Genomic DNA, 18,050 nt, shown 5'->3' on the forward strand with positions numbered 1-18,050 from the left:
AATGTAAATACCATTTTTTGAATGGTACAAACACCGAAGTCCAAGGGCTGCATTGTCCCACCCTACAGCTGCTGTCACTGACTCTGCCCAGCACAGAAGGGGACAGAGCTCAGGGGAGTTTTCCTCAGCACCTACCTGCAAGGTCCCCCAGCAAACTGCATTAGGAAAGGAGTCTAAAATCACTCCTCTGTGTCCCACATCCTATCCCAAATCTCACAAATTCATAATTACTACAGCATCAGGAGACAAGGGTAAGAAGGAATGGCTTACCTGTAAAATGAGAAAGCGCTAACTAAAGCAAGTTATTTCTCCCACTTTTCAATATCCTAGTGATTTCTGAGCTTTAATCAGCCATTTCATTGCCTAAAATCTGCCATCCACCAAAAGACATGCTTTAGGAAAGGAATTTTTAATACTCTGTGGGACCAAAGTGATACATTTTAGCCCATTTCTTCTTAATAAATGTAATGATTTTAATCAAATTTGTTCAGAGGACAGAAGATTAGTTAAAGAAGAGAAGAAACTGGAACATTAAATTAAGGTATCACTGGGAATTAAAAATTTAATTTTCTGTTATTATCAGTGGTATATTATGAATAAAGAACATAGAATATGCAATTAATATGCAACACAATATGAACAGCATTTGAGAAAAATGAATTAGATATGTAGGACAAAAAGGGATGAATTCTTAAACCAAATTCAATTTGCTTTACTCTGTTCAATCTTCCTATGGGTCCCTGTTTAAATATTTCTAGGTATGGGTAGAGTCATCACTAAATTCTGATGTATTTTAAGGGGATTAGGGCTCATGACAGGTAACCCAGTGTATTTCCCACACAAATCAAGACATTACTTCTGTAAGCTTGTTTTTGAGCAGATAGCTGCTTCCCACATGGAGCTCCATGGAAAAGAACTGGGCAAAGACCAGCAGTTTATTTTAAGCCAAACAGCAGAACTATGCCATTACTGAAAAAGTTAAAGTATTCTTAAAATACAACCTAAGCTCCCAGGTTATCTAAGGTTAAACTGAGTTATTCAGGGTTACTAACCGATGAACAAAATGACATTTTCCCAGGCCACTCCCTGTTCTGTTTATGGCTATTTTGAGGGAGGAGAAAAGCAGCAATGTCCTCTCAGACAAGCAGTACCTTTCTCCTGCATCAACAACGGGGAATAAGGAAAATTTCCAGAAAGTAAGACAAATATTCCCTATGTTAAAGAATATCTATTTGATTTGAAGGCATTTGCATTTACACTTACATTAAATTATTTCTTCCTGATCAAGACACCTGGGACACTGACAATTTTCTTGATTTCAGCATTTTTTTGTGTAACTCTGACATTGCTTAGGATCTAATTAAGTTTTCCTTAGCTAAGGCTGATTACCACATAGGTTCTGAATTCACAGGTATTTGAAACTCTTTGGAAAATAAGTAGCTAAGAAAGGTTTCTTTTATTGATTCCACTCAGGTGCAAAAATGCACAAAACAAACCAAGTGCAGGTGTGCACACAGCCACATTCAGTCTTTGTAGTGTGTGTTTGGGAACTTGTTTGCAGATTCCTCAACCTTCCTTTTCCTATCCCATCAATCTTGCTCTTCCCCAGGCTACCAGATTATTTAAGCACACTGGAGCTCAAACAAAAACTGTATACATGGAGTCCTGTTTTGTATATTAAATATACAAAAAGGGCAGAGACAGTCCCTCAGTTCTGCAGATCTCATAGAACTGCAACAGCCAACTTGATGTATGTGTTAAACTTAAAAAAGGTTGGGTTTTTTTTGTTCAGCAAGATAAACTAATGTTACTTTATGCTTCCATGAAGCCAGCAATTTTTTCATCAGTTTTTCTAAAAAAATTCTAATAGCATAAATTGACAATTATCTGCTTATTCCATGTTATCTATTGACACTTTATTTCTAACAAGCCCTGTTTCATGCTTTTTCTAATGCATCCTTCTTCATTTTTGACAACCAGCATTTTAGAGGGCAACTGTGATCACCCAGACTGACCTTTTACATTGCACAGGTCAAAGAATTTAGCTCAGCAATTTCTTCATTCAGCCCACATGCATCTGGCTGAGCTAGATCACATCTCTCACAGTGATACACAACCTTCATTTCAATATTCAAACCAACAGCAAATTATAAATTGGTCAATTACTGGTTTGGATCTCTCTGTCTATAGCTGTGACCTCCAGATACACAAAACTAGTGAACATATTTATTCCATGCACTTAGTACATAGGCTGAAGTTCCAGCTTATGCCTAAATTTCAAGCATTTGATAAATCCTCTCAATTTCAAAAGACAGTTATTAGATCATGTCAGTTTTGAGGCGAAAAACTGGCCCCAAAATTTCTTCCATGCAAAAGGAAACTTGGCAAGACAGAGCTGTCAAAGAAATTCTGGCATCTGGCTGAATTATCCACAAGAAATAATGTGCAGCAAAAGCAACAAGTGCTGAACACTACTCAATGCCAAATATGTACTGAGAGATTATCCTTAGGAGTTCTGCTGCAGTTCAGAGATCAATAATTTTGTACTTAAGCTTGTCAAGTCATAACATTGCATCTCATCCATCAGTTTTGAGTGATAACAGAGAAGATGCAATTTCAAGAGTCTTGTCAAGATGCAATTTCAAGAGTTTTCATGGGGGGGGTGCCGTGAAATAGTTTTTTTCAGAGATCAGCTACAGTACACACTGAAATACTTTTTTTTTTCTTAAAAAAAGAAAAATAAATAGAAACACTGATACATTTGTAAAATTCCAAGTGCAGGGACTGGGGTTTGTCTGAAGTTACAAGATCAGTTGCATGTTCTGAAATAAAAGTACAGACATTGTACTTATGTCACACAAGCACACAGCTGGGACACCAAAAGTGCTTAAAGACCAACCAGTTTTTGGAACCAAGGTGCCACTGCTCTCGTATAGTGAGAATTACTTACAGGGTTATATTAATTAACTTCCAGCACAGCAGCTTTGGACAATTCCCTGTTTCACAGCTCTCAGGGAGAGCCACATCTCTCTGTAACTTCTCATCTTCTTCCTCAGGGTCAGAGAATATCTAACCAAGCAGGGGAGCAAGATGCTAAGACAATACTTAAATCATATTACCAAAAGACTTTCTTGCATCAGAAAACATCAAACAAAATCCTTAAAAAAGGAATTTATCTGAAAATCTGTCTTTTATTTTGCTGCTCTTAGCCTGATTTTTTCTGAAAAAAAAAAAAAAAAAAAGGCTCCTCTTTTTCATCATGTTTTTGGTATCAACATGTTTCTATATGCTATTCTTTGCATGAATTCTTAGGTTAAGTCATACTTTTCTCCTCCTCAGAAAAGCCAAATATTTCTGATTTTTTTTAATAAGGGTGATTATACACTGCAGAGATCTTATTGAGGAAATTAGATAGCTCTGAAAACTTATAAAGCAAATTTCAAGCCATACAGCTTTTATTATTTTAAAGTATTTAGCTATAATTTGCCTTTACCTTATCCCTTACTGCATTACTGCAATTATTTTAGATTATCAAGTTTAAGAGAAAAAAAAAAGCAGTACAGTTAAACTGAAAGCAAAAGGAATTAAAATATTTTCAGTGATTTCAGCTCTGCTTTTGAAATTCATATACACATATGATTTGGTAACCTAACAGCAAACAAGAAAACTGCAGATTAAGAATATTTTTCTAGGTGAAGCATATTTCAAGGAAAAATAGATCTCATTTGAGACATTTATTCACTACTTAACTTTTTTAATTCTTTACTCCTGTAGAGAGCTATAAAGAAGCATGGTGTGTTTAACTGATTAAACAAAGATATCTGCTTACTCAGCCTAAACAGAGTTTAAAACTTTTGCTAAATCCAGCTCTTAGAACTCAAGGCCTGTCAGATAAAAAATACTGAATATATTATGGTTTGAGAATAAGCCCATACATGGACACTATTTATTTTAAACTACAGAAAAGACAATTAATTGGTGTTGCATTTGCAGTACAGGTGTGCTGCTGGAATGCAAACAAGCACAGATTATGCAGAACGAAGGACAGGCAGCGATTTCCAAATGTTAATTAGAAACACAAGGGATATGAGAGTGCAGTGGAAAAAAAATGAATGTGCTGACTTTGAGAAAAAGAGAAACCTGCTAGAGCAAGGCACCCAGAATAACATTCCCAACAAAGGCAGAAAGATGCAGTTGGCAGAATGAAGCGTGCCCATCTCCAGTGCCCACAGAGAACCCTGGGCTGGGCACTGCCCATCAGGCCACCTTTCTGCAGCACAGTCTCACCAGGTCCATCACACACCAGCACAGAAATTTCCTAAGTTTTGCCATGTGAGCAATAAATAAATAAATAAATAAATAAAGCAACAGCTTCACTCAAATAAACAGCAACTTCCATTATGTTAGAGCCATAAGTTAATTAACACTCAGAGCAGCAATATCAGCACATTGGCTATCTGGATTTTTGTGGAAGATTAAAATCAATACCTTAATGTGAATGTTTTAGATGCAAGAGACACTATTTAGTAACAGTTTTCTTCTACTGTTCACTTCTATTGAACTTCAAAGCCACAAGAGTTTTAAGACAAAATTTCACGTTTTCTGCTCTATCTTCCATATTCCTTCTACTGAGATGACCTTTTAAGCTTCAATCAAACCATAAAACAAAAAAAAAAAAAACAGAGAAAACTGAGAAATAAATAAAAAATGAACCTGATTCTAATTCAGCTTACCACAAATATAACATCAATTAAATCCCTCTAATATTAATGAAATAAAACAGAAAAGGTGAGAAAAAGACTTTGGACTGTATCCTCATGTAGAGTTCTGTGCAAGAGGGAAGCTCAGATTGAATTGTTCAGCACAGCACACTAATACAATATTGCACCAACAAAGGGGGTTCTGAAATAAAATCCTTACAACCAAATACACACTGAACTTTACTGATGCTAATATTTAATACATGAGAATCATGAATTTTGTTACATTATCAAAGGAGGCTTACACAATTATTTCAAACAAAGTCAGTATTTTAGAACTCAGAATATAAGCTCCAAACTTATTCTATCTATAAGTTATAGATATCTACAAGTTATAAACTAAGTTATAACTAGATCTAGTTATAAGTTATAAACTATGCCTATCCAAACTATCTAATTTTATCTCTTAAAACTAATAATAATTCTCTATTTTTAAAAGGCATATCTGATAATATTTAACAAGTGTAAAACGATCTGGCAACATCCCCTTCTTGCATACACACATGTACAGACTGACAGAGCACATCCCTCACCAGCTTGGGGCCCTGAACCACACAGATATTTCAAGCCAAGTTGTAGATACACCTTTCCTGACAAGCCAGAATTGTTTGTAGTAGGATCCCTCCTGCAGGTGTCTGCACACAAAACAATGTGACCAGAATGCCAGTGTACTGTAACCCCCTTCACACCAGACCATTTCTTCTCCAAGGAAAATACCCACAAGATTAGAGGGTACAAGAAAATGGCTCAACGCTTAAAAAAAAAAATCAAATTATAATAAATCCTTTAAAATATTAATAGTGACAAAAACCAACCAATTTTCTGAAGGAATTTTTATGTTTAGATTGAACGGCAGGCTCCAAGACTTCAGGGGCCTTTGTGCAAAATGCAGATCAATTCTTGCAAGCTACAGTTTTCATAATTGTCCAATATGTCAGACACCAATAACCTGATTCCAGATTTTCAAGTGTATGTGAATGGAGAACAATGGTGACTGTAACGCAATGGGATTTCTCAAAAAAATCTACGTTAGACCTGGAAAGCATCAATTTGCACAAATTCAAGCACACTTTTTACTATGAACCCTATACCAAGTTCCTCCTCAAAACAACAAACAAAAGAACTGCTACTTCTCAATCAGAATTTCAGAAGTAAAAAGAAAAGCTCTGCAAAACCATTTACTGCTGATTCTGTATGGAAGGCATTCACAGATTCTGAGAAAGGATTATAATAAAACAAGTCTTGCATGGATTAACAAGCATTCCAGATTATCAAAAAAAAAAAAAAAAAAAAAAAAAAAACCCAAAAAAAAACCCACCAAAAAACAAACATCTGAAACTATCAAGAATTACTTACTGTGCTTCAAATCCTAAACCATCACTGTTATGATTCCATCAGGTACATTCATGTGGGCAAGGACAGAAAATATCACACCACAAGTGGCTTCAATGGCTTAGTAAACCTCAACTTGCCATTAAATGAAGACCAAGAACGTAGCATAATTTGACTGCTGTTCTAGCTCAGTGGTCATCTTGAACCTAGCATGTCAAACTCTAACGTAGGCAGCCCAGAAAAGGTTCAAAGGGCCTTTCCCACAGCAAGTAAAAAGACCTGATTTCCATTCCCCAGCGTTTACAGCATAAATGGATCTCCGCACCACAAGACATTGAAGACGATGCATCAAGGACAAATGTAAACGAAGAAACTTTAGAGTGCTTTATGTTGCCACCTATTTTTCAGGTTAATACAAGATCTTTACACTGGTACATTACTGTGTCTGAGGCCACTGGAGTTATATTGCAGTTTCTTTACCAGATTGCATTATATTTCTTCACAGTTCCTATCTACTTTCAAATTTAAGCAAACCCCAGGGAACGCAGCCATTCCATATTTTTGTTGATAGCTTTGCTGCTCTACCCCCACCTCTCTCAAGAGAGCTTGTTAGGTGTAATACCTCTAAGAAAAAGGTTTAAGCAACATTTTGTTCCAAATCCTGAAAAAAGTAAAAGTAATTTTAATTATGTTCTTATTTCCATGCCAGGCCATCTTCTTTACGATGACATCCAACTACATTCTGCACTGCAACAAATTTTGAGAAACAAATGAAAAAACATCCCCGCCTCCTGAAGCTAGGAAAGCAGTTTTATTTATCCAGCAGTAGGTATCTGAAATGCCTATCATAAAAATACTATAAAAACAGTTGAACAGGTATTTCTTGGAGCAAAGAAAGGCGAGAGAAAAATCTGCAGTACAGCTTGAAGACAAGTCTTCACAGCTGCATTTGTCAAGCTTCAGCTGACTCTGAATATATCCATTCGGTATAGGAAAAACCAAATGAGAAACAACAGGAAAAAGAATGATGTCAGGCTGCTTCTGTTGGGCTGAAGGAACTAGTACCACTATAAAAGCTATCAAACAAGGTGCTCTCACTTCTTATTGCAAATGTATTCCTACAAACATTGCAGAACCACCAAACTATTCATAATTAAAATGCAAAGTGCCACATCCCCTGTCAGCTGCCATGTCTCTGCCAGAGGCTTTGGTTCTGCCCCAGCCTTTTACTTCTACTCATATCTCAACATGTACCTGTGAAATAAATTTTTCTGTGTATTAAGAAGACAACTAATGGATAAATGAAAAGGTGGGCTTAGATATAGAAAATAAAAAAAAAAAAAAAAAATTAAGAATGGAAGGAATTCCATTCCAAAAAGGAATGGAAAGTGTTTAGTGCTTTCACTGAAAACAGGGGGGGGTGGGGGGGTGGAAAACAGAACATTTTGGGGTTTTGACACATTTTTAAATGAGGGAATGTGGAGAAGTGTCAACTTACCACTTCAAAGGAAAAGTTCAACAGTGATTCAAGACAACCAAATTGTCTTTCACGAGGCAAACTGAACTCAAGAAATTATATTTCCAAAACACAATCTATCATTTTCTGAATGATAGCCACCATATAGCTGTTGACTAAAACAGTGATAGTTCTACTTAGGATAAAGGATAGTTATCTAAAAAAAGTCATATTTTGTTAAAATAACAACTAATACACAGCCTGTAATAAATATTACTAAGTGAACTCACAACAAATCCAAAAGGTCTGCAGTGACAAAGTCAATGACTCCCAGGGTAGTGTTTGAGGACATCAGGCATAGCTGATTTTTACAGAGGACACAGGCAGACTTGGAGGAGCCAAGGTAAAAACACTGGGAATCTGTAACCCTCAGAAAGAAGCTTCCCAAAAAAACTGGACCTGCCCACCTTCAAACCCCTCCATCCTGTCTCTAAACCCTGCCCTGAAAGCTGAGGCTTGCCAGCTCCATTTCCAACAGTTTCTGTCCACTACCAGACAGTCTCCTTGCTGAAGCTGAAACTTCTGCTACTTTAATTACAATATCATTTATTTCCCATGCAGGCGTTTTGTTTGGGATGGGGAGCTGGGATGATTCTCTTAATCAGAAATTGTTCCACTTCTTGGTTCTGGCTTCAGCTTTTTATGAGAATAAATCCGCTGCAAAACATTTATCTCTGTGGAGATGAGCTCTCTTCCCAAACACACTGAGACGCCTCGGAGCACTGAAAGTGCTCATCCGAGGATGGTGAAACATTTTGCTTTGAGCAGTTCTGTATCCATGCATATAAACTGAATCTCCAGCAGGTGAGATTCATAATGTTGCTGAAATCCATCAGAGCCTTGTCATCCACATCACCAGGATAGGGTGGTTTATTCATAGAGGGAGAGCCATGTTCTTTCTAAGGAAATATTTAAAAAACCCTTACAATTGACAGTATGTTACATAAAGGAGGCTCTTTCAAGTAAGCAGCTGCAACAGCTCGATTTCCTGATCGCTGATCAGTATTGCTGATCACATTTAAATGTCACTGCAGCCTAGCATTTGTGCTTGATCCTGCTTCCATTAAAACAAATGTCAGAACTCCCAAGAAGATTATCTCCTTCATAGGCCTTAAGGCTATATGAAACACTCTTTGTGAACTCAGATGTGCTATATATAATTAGAACAGTATAGTCCTAAAGAATTAAGTATACTGAGAATACTACAAGGATGTTAAATATTTCACCTCTGCCCTGAACTACAGCAGAGTGTGAAGCATCTATTGCAGCTTGCTTATTTTCTTTCATTTTTGAATAGTCATGTAAGAAATAATGATCTATACCTTCACTGAAAATTTGGTTTTGCACACTGGATATTTAGCAACCAAGAAATAGTGATTATACTCCCTTGCTTGAAACTAAAGTCTCCCTTCATGTGTCAAACAAGAGAGTCATTAGTTCTAATTTGCACATATGGAACCACTCATGCCTTTCTTTATGGTAAGGCATGCAGCCTCCACAAAATCACTGAATTATTGACCTCAGTGAAATAGTCAAGGCAGACCTTAAATTCAATGTTTCCTTAATTACACTTCTGAATTTTTGTTGCACATTCCCAAAACCTGTGCCATAGCAAACTAGACCTCAATGTCTTGTTTCTTTAAGAAAAGGGCTTTATTTTGGGATATGGCAGCAAGGGCCACTTCCAGCACTGCACCTGAAAACATAAGTACAGGAAGGATTAATGCTGAGAACAGACTGAAAGCAGAAACAAACAAGTCTGGTGGGCTGAAGAACCTCTCAATTGCAACACACTTCACAGCACAATCAGAAAGATGCTCTACAGAGGAATAATAAAAAGATGGTAAAAAAAATGCCCTTGTGGGTTTTGGAATTCTTGTTGTAAACAGGGCAACATGCCCCAGCTTAGAGGGGTTGCATACAGAATCTTTTCTGATCAAACCATTAAGTATTTCCAGTGTTGCCCATGCTGAGCAGTGCATGGTCAGTGTCCCTCCCCTTCCAGCCAACACCAGCCACTATTACAAACTCATGCTTAGAGCACTGGTCACTTAACAAATAAAAATAAAAATCCAAGAAAAGCCCAATCAAGGTTAATTTTTAACACAGTCTAACTGTACAAACTCAGCTCTCCACCCACTGCTGGCAAAAAGAAAACTGCATAAAATTCTCATGCTTTACGTTTACAGTATGCAGCCATCACTGGATTAGTTTACACCAGCTGCAAAAACTCATCATCTGTAACAAGACATTCTTCTTGTGTTGGCAGAGACCCTCTTAATAGTCTTCAGTCCTCGCAGAAGACAAATATTTTACATGCAGTTTTCTTTAAGGCCAAGTACAGCATTCCATGTTGATTTTTAATTTTAAGATAAATACTTTCACTTCCAGTTTGCTACAAGCAAAAATCACTAAAAGCATAAGCCTTTTATGAGTTTTGTAAAATAAACATGGTCCTCTAGAAAAACTGTTCTTTGTTTTACAGATGATTTCATAATTCAGTGGCATTTCCATGGCGAGTCGTGCACTACTGCAGTCAGAAAAGATGAATTCATCCCTCTAAGGAATTAATACAATACTGAAGGATCATGTTATGGTCTTCTAATTACTTTATGGCACCCTACAGAGAGAATCTACTTTGAACAGCAACACATTTCTGTTGATGAAAACATTGCCCTACTTATGTATCATTTTAGTACAGCATGTCAGGCTGCCTCAATCTACCTCCTGCATGCAAGTCAAGCTTTTACAAATGTAAAAAATCTTAATTATTATACTGAATTCAAGAACATTAAGCCAAATTCTTCCTCAAAACAGAAGAAAATAAGGGAATACCCCTAAAAACAGATGGTGGGGGGTGGAAGGCTGCATTTGTTTCCTTTATATGAAGACATTGTGCAAAACCAGCACTCTACTGGAGTCCACTGTTACTGCTGACAAGTTTGCATAACCTGTTTCTAGAGCTACAGAAGGCACATAGGAATTGTAATCAACCCCCATAAATTATAGCTACAACTCTGAAAAATGCCCATGGACATACTTACCAAATAGAGCCAATACTATTAACACAATGGCAATTCATTGATTTTTCCTTACAGTAATTCCAATCTATATGCGGGCATATGAACTTGGAAACCAATTCTGAATAGGATTTCAAACACTTTTGTTCTGGGAAATGTAAAAAAAAAAAGAAAACAAACTACCAACCCCAGCTGTAATTATCATTATTTGTTGCTTAAACAAATACTACAATTTCATAAAGAAAGCTCACAATGCATTAGGTCCTGCTAATGCTTTTCTGTGCTGAAAACATTCCCAAGGTCCTCCTGCTAAAATAATGACCCCAGGAAATGTAGTCAAAGGCACTTCCCTGTCCCCCCAAATAGACTATGCAGAGATGATCACACCACATGCATTTCAAGTCAGGTTTTGACCAAAAACTCAAGTTTCTAGGGCTCAGCACGAGAGCTTCATCCCCTGATTTTGCTCTGTTGAGCTGGCAGCAATTGAACCATTTCTCCATTAAGTTGCCCCATGGTATGTTCCTGTATGGTCTCAGTTATTTTCTGATGGTTAATCTCAGACCATCGTTAACAAGGAACAGCTACAGGCAATGGTGAGAGAATGATCAATTAAGCACATGATTAGCAATTTTCTTTGCCTTGTCCAACCCCCTCATATTAAGTGGTTCAAGCTTGACCATTGTGCCACAATGAAAACGGAGTAAAACACATTTAACCTCATTATTCCTGTTTGAATAGCAAATTACCTAAAACCAACTCATTCAGCCATGGCAATGAGGAGCTGCAAATTGTTTGTTAGCATTGTCTTCTCCACATGTCCTTTCTGCTGTGAGCTCTATTATATCACTTCAAATTTATAAAACTGACACAAAACACTTCAGAGGACACCAGCTGGATAATAAGTGTTTTGTAACAGTTAAAAGGGGGCAGCAGCACAGAGCAGAGGCTCAGATAGAAAGAGGTGAGGAACGATTTGTTTATTGTATGAGTGACCTCTCTAAAGTCAATGGAATGACATCGAATTTAATTTAAAAAATAACATGGTGCAAATCAGAGGAGGCGCTAAAAACTGGAACTAGGACTGAAAACAGAAACTGAAAACTAGGAATGATCTTCAGGATTTTTTAAGTAGATCTTCTAAAAGTGAAATTGTAATAACTAATTGACAAACTCTAAAATAATAACTCCTCCAAACATTATCTTTCTCTCTTTGATCAGGTTATCATCTTACTTCCCTCACCTTTCCCTCTTCATCAATTATTTTTTCTTCATATACAGAAAAGCTGTCTTATTCCACAAAAAGTCAAGTATTCGGGCACTAGGAAAGGTCTGTGATTCATCCTGCTGAAATGACACCAGCGTCCCCATGACTTAGAAATACAGCACCTTTATTACATTAAAAAGGAAGAGAGTCATCTGTATGAAAATAGGGTGAAAGAATATCCTGAGTCCAGGAGCTGAACAACTGTCAGCATGAACAGCAGAGTCTCACTACTGGGGGAGGCACTGGGGAATGGAATGGCGACCATCAGCTCTAATTAAATTTTAATAGAGCTAACATTTTCACTTGCAGTTGAAGAACAGAAACTGATGCAGAAAGATACAGCTCTCAGAGCACTTCCCTACTCTGTTCTTCCTGGCTGAGAAGAAGCTCCCAGGGAATCTGTATTAGCAGCACAGGACTGCCTTTGGTTCACTTCCATGAAGGGTTCTCATTGAACAAATGCTCTGTGTATCCCCCTTCAGCTGTTCCTAGGCTCATTCCCAACCTGCAAATTCTTTAGTGAACTGAACAAGCAGTGGTGGTGTTCACACATCTCTCCTTTGTTTTATTAATCTGTTTTTGCTATTTGCTGGATACCAATCTCCCACTAAAGTTATTTTCTAACTCATGGCAATGTTGCCAGCCATGTCATTTCATCCACTGCTTGTAGGGACACCCAGCACTCAAGAGCAATGTCATATGAGATTCAAACAAATATATGGAATTAATTCCCATACATGCCAACAGCTGGGGCACAGATATTTACATCTGCACGACCATGGATCAGAGTATGTTCAGCTCCCAGAAGCTGGGACACATCAACATCAGTAACGTGATCAAATGTGGCTCAGTGAAAATTTGGTGACTGGAAGTCTAAGCTTCTGCAAATCTGCCAAGTCATATTTAAACATTTTTGTTCCAAGGCATTTTGGGAGACTTCTGGATTGGCCTTTGCAGCACTGCTTTACTCGTAAATGCATGTCTCATTTAGATGTGAAATGCTACAGATTTCCATTTAGATTTACCTCAAAACAATTTACTAAGTGAAATGGAAGGGTGGAGCTTGGGGAATGAATAGAGCTGATAATGAGTTCTTTATTTTCCTCCTAGCTTTCCTTCCTTCCATCTCTGTATATAGTGATATTAATTAATTACACAAATATAACAGCCTTGAACTGTCTGGTTCATTCCTTGAGACCATGTCATCATCGTCCACACTGCCAGAACTCATTTTCTGTCTTTTTAGATCCATATCTTAGATTTTTTTTTTATTCTTCTAATACTAATAGAAGAACAGTAAGGTTGGGCAGCCCTCTGCTCAAAACACAGCATTAGAAACTGCCCTACAGAGCTTTGCCACAAACTACCATGTAAAAAAACTGTCCAAAGTACAAATTAAGGGGGTCCTTTGGAAGTTACAGTTAAGAAGTTTTGATTTCTAATAAAAGAATAAAAAGTCTGAACTTTGAGGAAATTCAACACTTATTTCAAATATGAATTTAAAATTTTATTTCAGAACAAATTCAACACATTTCATTCTAACTAAGCAAAAGGTATATCAGAACAGCAAAGGTATGAAATGTAATGCATTAAAATGCTTAAAGAGCTGACAAATATGCATACACCAATGCAAGGAGATTTCTACAGTGCTGAAATAGAGCTCATCAAGCTACATTAAAATTCCAAGGAAAGGGGGAAAAGAAGCAAAATGTGCATATAAGTCAGGTGACACCATGAATCCTTCTTGTTTTCCTTACATAATCCAATACTTCCCTAACTTCTTAGGAGTTTCTGGAGTACAAAAGTGACAGCAAAGAGATTTTCTTCAGGTCTCTTGTTTTTAAGAATCTGACAATAGCAACAGTGATAAAATGCAGCAAGTTTTTCTTTCATATGCTATGAAAAAAACCTTCATTGAAAGAGGGATTTTTGGTTGTTTGCCAGATTGCAAAATATGTGTGAACTGCTGTTGAAGAATCCCTTTAGAAATACAAAACCATCACAAATCAATTATTTCTATATGGTGGGAGTTTGTTAAAGTTAGTGGAAAGTGGTGATTCCTTGTCCTATTATTATCTACATTTTATACTTCCTGGACATCACAGAAAATGCAGCAAGGACAAAATTTACTCTTAAAGGTAGCACTCAGTCAGTCTTCAGAAATCTTCATTTAAAAGATCACAGGTATTTTTCTGGATATTAATGAAGTTTCACAGCAATTTTACTGAAACGCTGTATTTTTTATTGCGATCTTAAATACTGAAGTTCAAGGAAAAAATAACTAAGCCTGTTTTTTTTTAGATTCAATTGTGGTTTAGATACTTCAAATCTAAACCATCAACTATTTCTTATAATGGCATTTCACCAGATATCCCACCTCATGGTAACACTTTTGCATTAAAAGGGGCAGACTGATATTGCATATCATTTCACTTATCCAGCCAGCAAGTACATAAGAAAAACAACTTTTTGATCTCCTCCCAAATAGGAAAATGCACTATAACCATCTAACATACACTGAAAGAGTGAGAAATTATAAATATGGTAGAAAAGAACACTATCAACCTTAGGAGTACATATTCTTTAGAAACAAATAAAACCATATAGCTATTCATATTTTATGTGGCTACTACCATGGCACACAACATATTGCAAAGTAATTACCATAATGTGCAAATACTTCTGTAAGAGAAACTACAAAATAAATCTGATTTTTAGTGGTATTTTCAAGCAGGGATTGTATTATGCAGCCTCTATACACACACATAAGGTAATTGGTAAGAACTTCTAGCATTTCACCCTTCATAGGCCCTGAAAAGTCAATGTTATTTAACTGTTGCACAAATGTTAATAAAAACTCATAATCCAGGGAGCTTACCACGGGTCAACAGAAGGAATCCAAGAACCAAAGTTATTTCCAAAGTCCAGACAAGAGATCTGAAAGAGAGAATAACAAAGGGTTTGTGACAAAGCTGACACAGAGTCCTCTGAAAGGAGCAAAATCAATTGTGACATTTTTCATTTATTTGTAAATGCCTCTTTGGCAGTATGCTCACTCCACACGACAGCTGACTCTTATAGAAAAGGGGAGGTGATGGCAAAATAGAGGAATCCTGACAGTTGCTTTAATGAGATTCTGCATTAGGATCACTCCACTACTCTCCCTCAACAAGGACTGTGCCCTTCACTTTCAATCTTACATTCTCCAATTTGGAAAGTATTAATCCTATGAAAAACTCAACTCAGCCTCCTCTAATCACCACCACAGCTCTTCTTTCCACCTCCTTCACCATCTCACTGACATTTATGTATGGAGTCCACTAACAATTTAAAATACGTATAATTAGCATAGAGCCAATTAAACTTCAACCTGATAGCATTACTTTAATCAAAGTCTAGTTGCAGTGTGTGTGGTGAAGATAAGAATCTTGAAACAGACCTCAGTTGAGATTAAGAGTGCAAATTCACAGCTTTCCTTCCAGCTCTAGGAATTATGCTGCTGGAAGTGTTCAATGCTCACACTTTCTTTACTACACCACTAAATAGGGAAATCTGTAACATGACAGGGAACTTGCCTTGCAAATATTAAGAGAATAATCATTCTGAGAACAGAAGCAGACAAGGAATTTTGGTAACAGCAACAACAGGCAACATGATACCACCTATTTCAGGAAAAGGCCACTGGCTTGAGGATCCAGTGCTCGAGCACACTTATTCTGGCATAACTCTTATCTGACATATTCCATTCCTATGTTTTCCAACAGTAACACATCTTCTGATGTTCAAACTCGTTTTCTAGTGCTATATCACATATCTCTCAATGAAACTAGATGACAGCACTGAATAGATCATGATAGCCTCAGGCTGCACTGAAATTAGTATTTTATCCTCTGTTAACATCAGTAAATCATTTGTATTACAATGATAAAGTTTTGTAAGAAAAACAAACACACAAAAAAATCCCATACAGGCACTACTACAAGAAGCCTGAATCCCAGTTCTTTTGCATGCTCTAGCATCTTCTGGAAGGTGAAGCTGGTAAAGGCACAGAGAACAAGTCCTTTGAGGAGCAGCTGAGGGAGTTGAGGGTGTTCAGCCAGGAGAAAAAGAACCTCATCACTCTCCACAACCACCTGAACGGAAGTTGGGACCAGGTGGGGTTGGTGTCCCAAGTAATATGCAAAAGGACAAGAGGAAAGTGGCACAAGCAGTGCCAGGGCAAGTTTTAGACAGGTTATTAGGATAAATTCCTTCACTGAAAGGCATCACACCCTGGCACACCCAGGCTGAATCCCCATGGCCAGAGGTATTTACAAGATGCAACTCTGGGGGACATGCTTGTGGAGGACTGGGAAGTGTTTGGTTAATGGTTGGACTCTATGATCTGATTCTAGGCAAACATTTGATTTGAAAAAAACTAAATCATCTGCTGTCATACTGATCAGAAAACAATTCCATCTCACCTCTGGATGAAAGCTGGTTAGTAAGTCACATTTGAGAAGTTCACAATTAATTACTCTATACCAAAATCTCCTAGACAATATACAACATAAACACTGAATAAAGATAATTTATTTCCTGAAAGAAGAGAGAGATGGGGCTTCATGAGTTACAGAGTAGTTTGCTTGACAGCCTTCAGAGAACCAGGGGAGTAATCCACAGCTCAGCAAAAATTCCATTTTTCATTGGATTAATTTGTTTAAAAAACACCCACAACTTATTGTGGAGGTTTCTGGAAGAAATCTTTTTGGCACCTTCAATTTGAGGATGCAGACTAAAGGTGCAATTTTGAAACCTTTTACAAAATCTTTCCTGGTATGTAAAAAAAAATAACTCTTTAAGAGTCTCAATTGATGGAATCAAGGACTGTGATTCACTTTCAGTATCAGCATTTCTTTTCCTCTGAGATTCACTCTTTGCTGAAACTCTTTTAAATTAGTGTAACAAAGCCCAGCACAACATTAAGTCACCTCCCAAGCATATCAATCTCAGTTACCAAAGAAGAGAAAATAGAGTGCACTTCAAAACAAATTCTCTGGAAGTTTCTTCTGATTGATATCAGATCTCTTAAGTTAAACGACCCCTCATATTTCATTCCTAAAAATATACAGTTGCTCCTAGTAACCTTTCCCAGTTGGATGGAAAGCAGGAAAGGCCAGATTCTGGCCTCTGCTCTGGTAAGGGAGTACCAATGAAAAATAATGAAGTCAGCACACATTTGGAAAAAAAATTATTATTTAGCTTCAAGGAAGGTTGCTTTGTAATTCAGACAGGTGATCTGGAGGCACAGCAGAGCAATAATGACTAACATCACATACTAGAGGGAGTATAAATTTTAATGATATCGCTCATAAAACCCACATTTTAAAGGTTACAAAACAGAAACAAGCTTACAAAGAAAACACATAAATCATTCAAGGTGTCAGATTCCTATTCCTTAGCTATTTTAAGAGCTAACAGCCTGTCCATCACTAAATAAACTGGAATATGCTACACTCATTTATGCAGACCTGAAAAGGGAATGTACACTAGAGTTCAGCAACCATTCATCCCTACAGACTCTATTCTTAATAACACAATAGCAACAGCCATGTGTAACTTCACTGACTTACTCATTATTCAACAAAATCAAAAAAATACACTTGACCAAATTCACTTACATCTAGACAAGATCACAACAACACATAATTAGCACCATAATTACAAGGAGTCCTAATCCACAGACATTAATGCACTTCACTATTTGCTCATACACACTTCATTGTAGGCCCTTAAATATAGGGCATTAACAGAGGATTAATGGGGCATTCCCATCAACAGACCAGATTAGTTTCATCCCCGTGAAGATGAAAGAGAAACAAAGGCTCATATTATCATTTTTAATTACTGTAATTGGTCTGCAATTGCAACTGCATCTATTGTTGTCCCTATACACACATTATCAACACAGAACAATTTAAATGGCTGGTTGGGAAATGGTCACTTAGGGCCAATAAACCACTGTAAACAGTGAACTTTGACAGACCCATCATTCAAATCCACAAATGACCTTTTGAGCTGGGTTTTACAAAAATGACATGCAGTTTGGCTCAGTGGTCATTTCTCTCAGTCACAGAGGCTGGCACCTCCCTTTCACTGACAGTAACTTCCACCTC

General features: G+C 37.1%; 1 protein-coding gene across 1 annotated transcript in view; it reads right to left on the reverse strand.

Moving 5' to 3' along the window:
• NAALADL2 (N-acetylated alpha-linked acidic dipeptidase like 2) overlaps positions 1–18,050 on the reverse strand; it is a 413,827-nt gene that overhangs the window by 373,106 nt on the left and 22,671 nt on the right. Inside the window, exon 3 of the mRNA XM_077785540.1 lies at positions 14,774–14,832. Within this exon, the coding sequence (XP_077641666.1) occupies positions 14,774–14,832 (59 nt within the window). The remainder of the gene's footprint in view (positions 1–14,773; positions 14,833–18,050) is intronic.

This window comes from Lonchura striata, chromosome 10 (assembly GCF_046129695.1).
Source record: "Lonchura striata isolate bLonStr1 chromosome 10, bLonStr1.mat, whole genome shotgun sequence".
NCBI classification, from domain to species: Eukaryota; Metazoa; Chordata; class Aves; order Passeriformes; family Estrildidae; genus Lonchura; species Lonchura striata.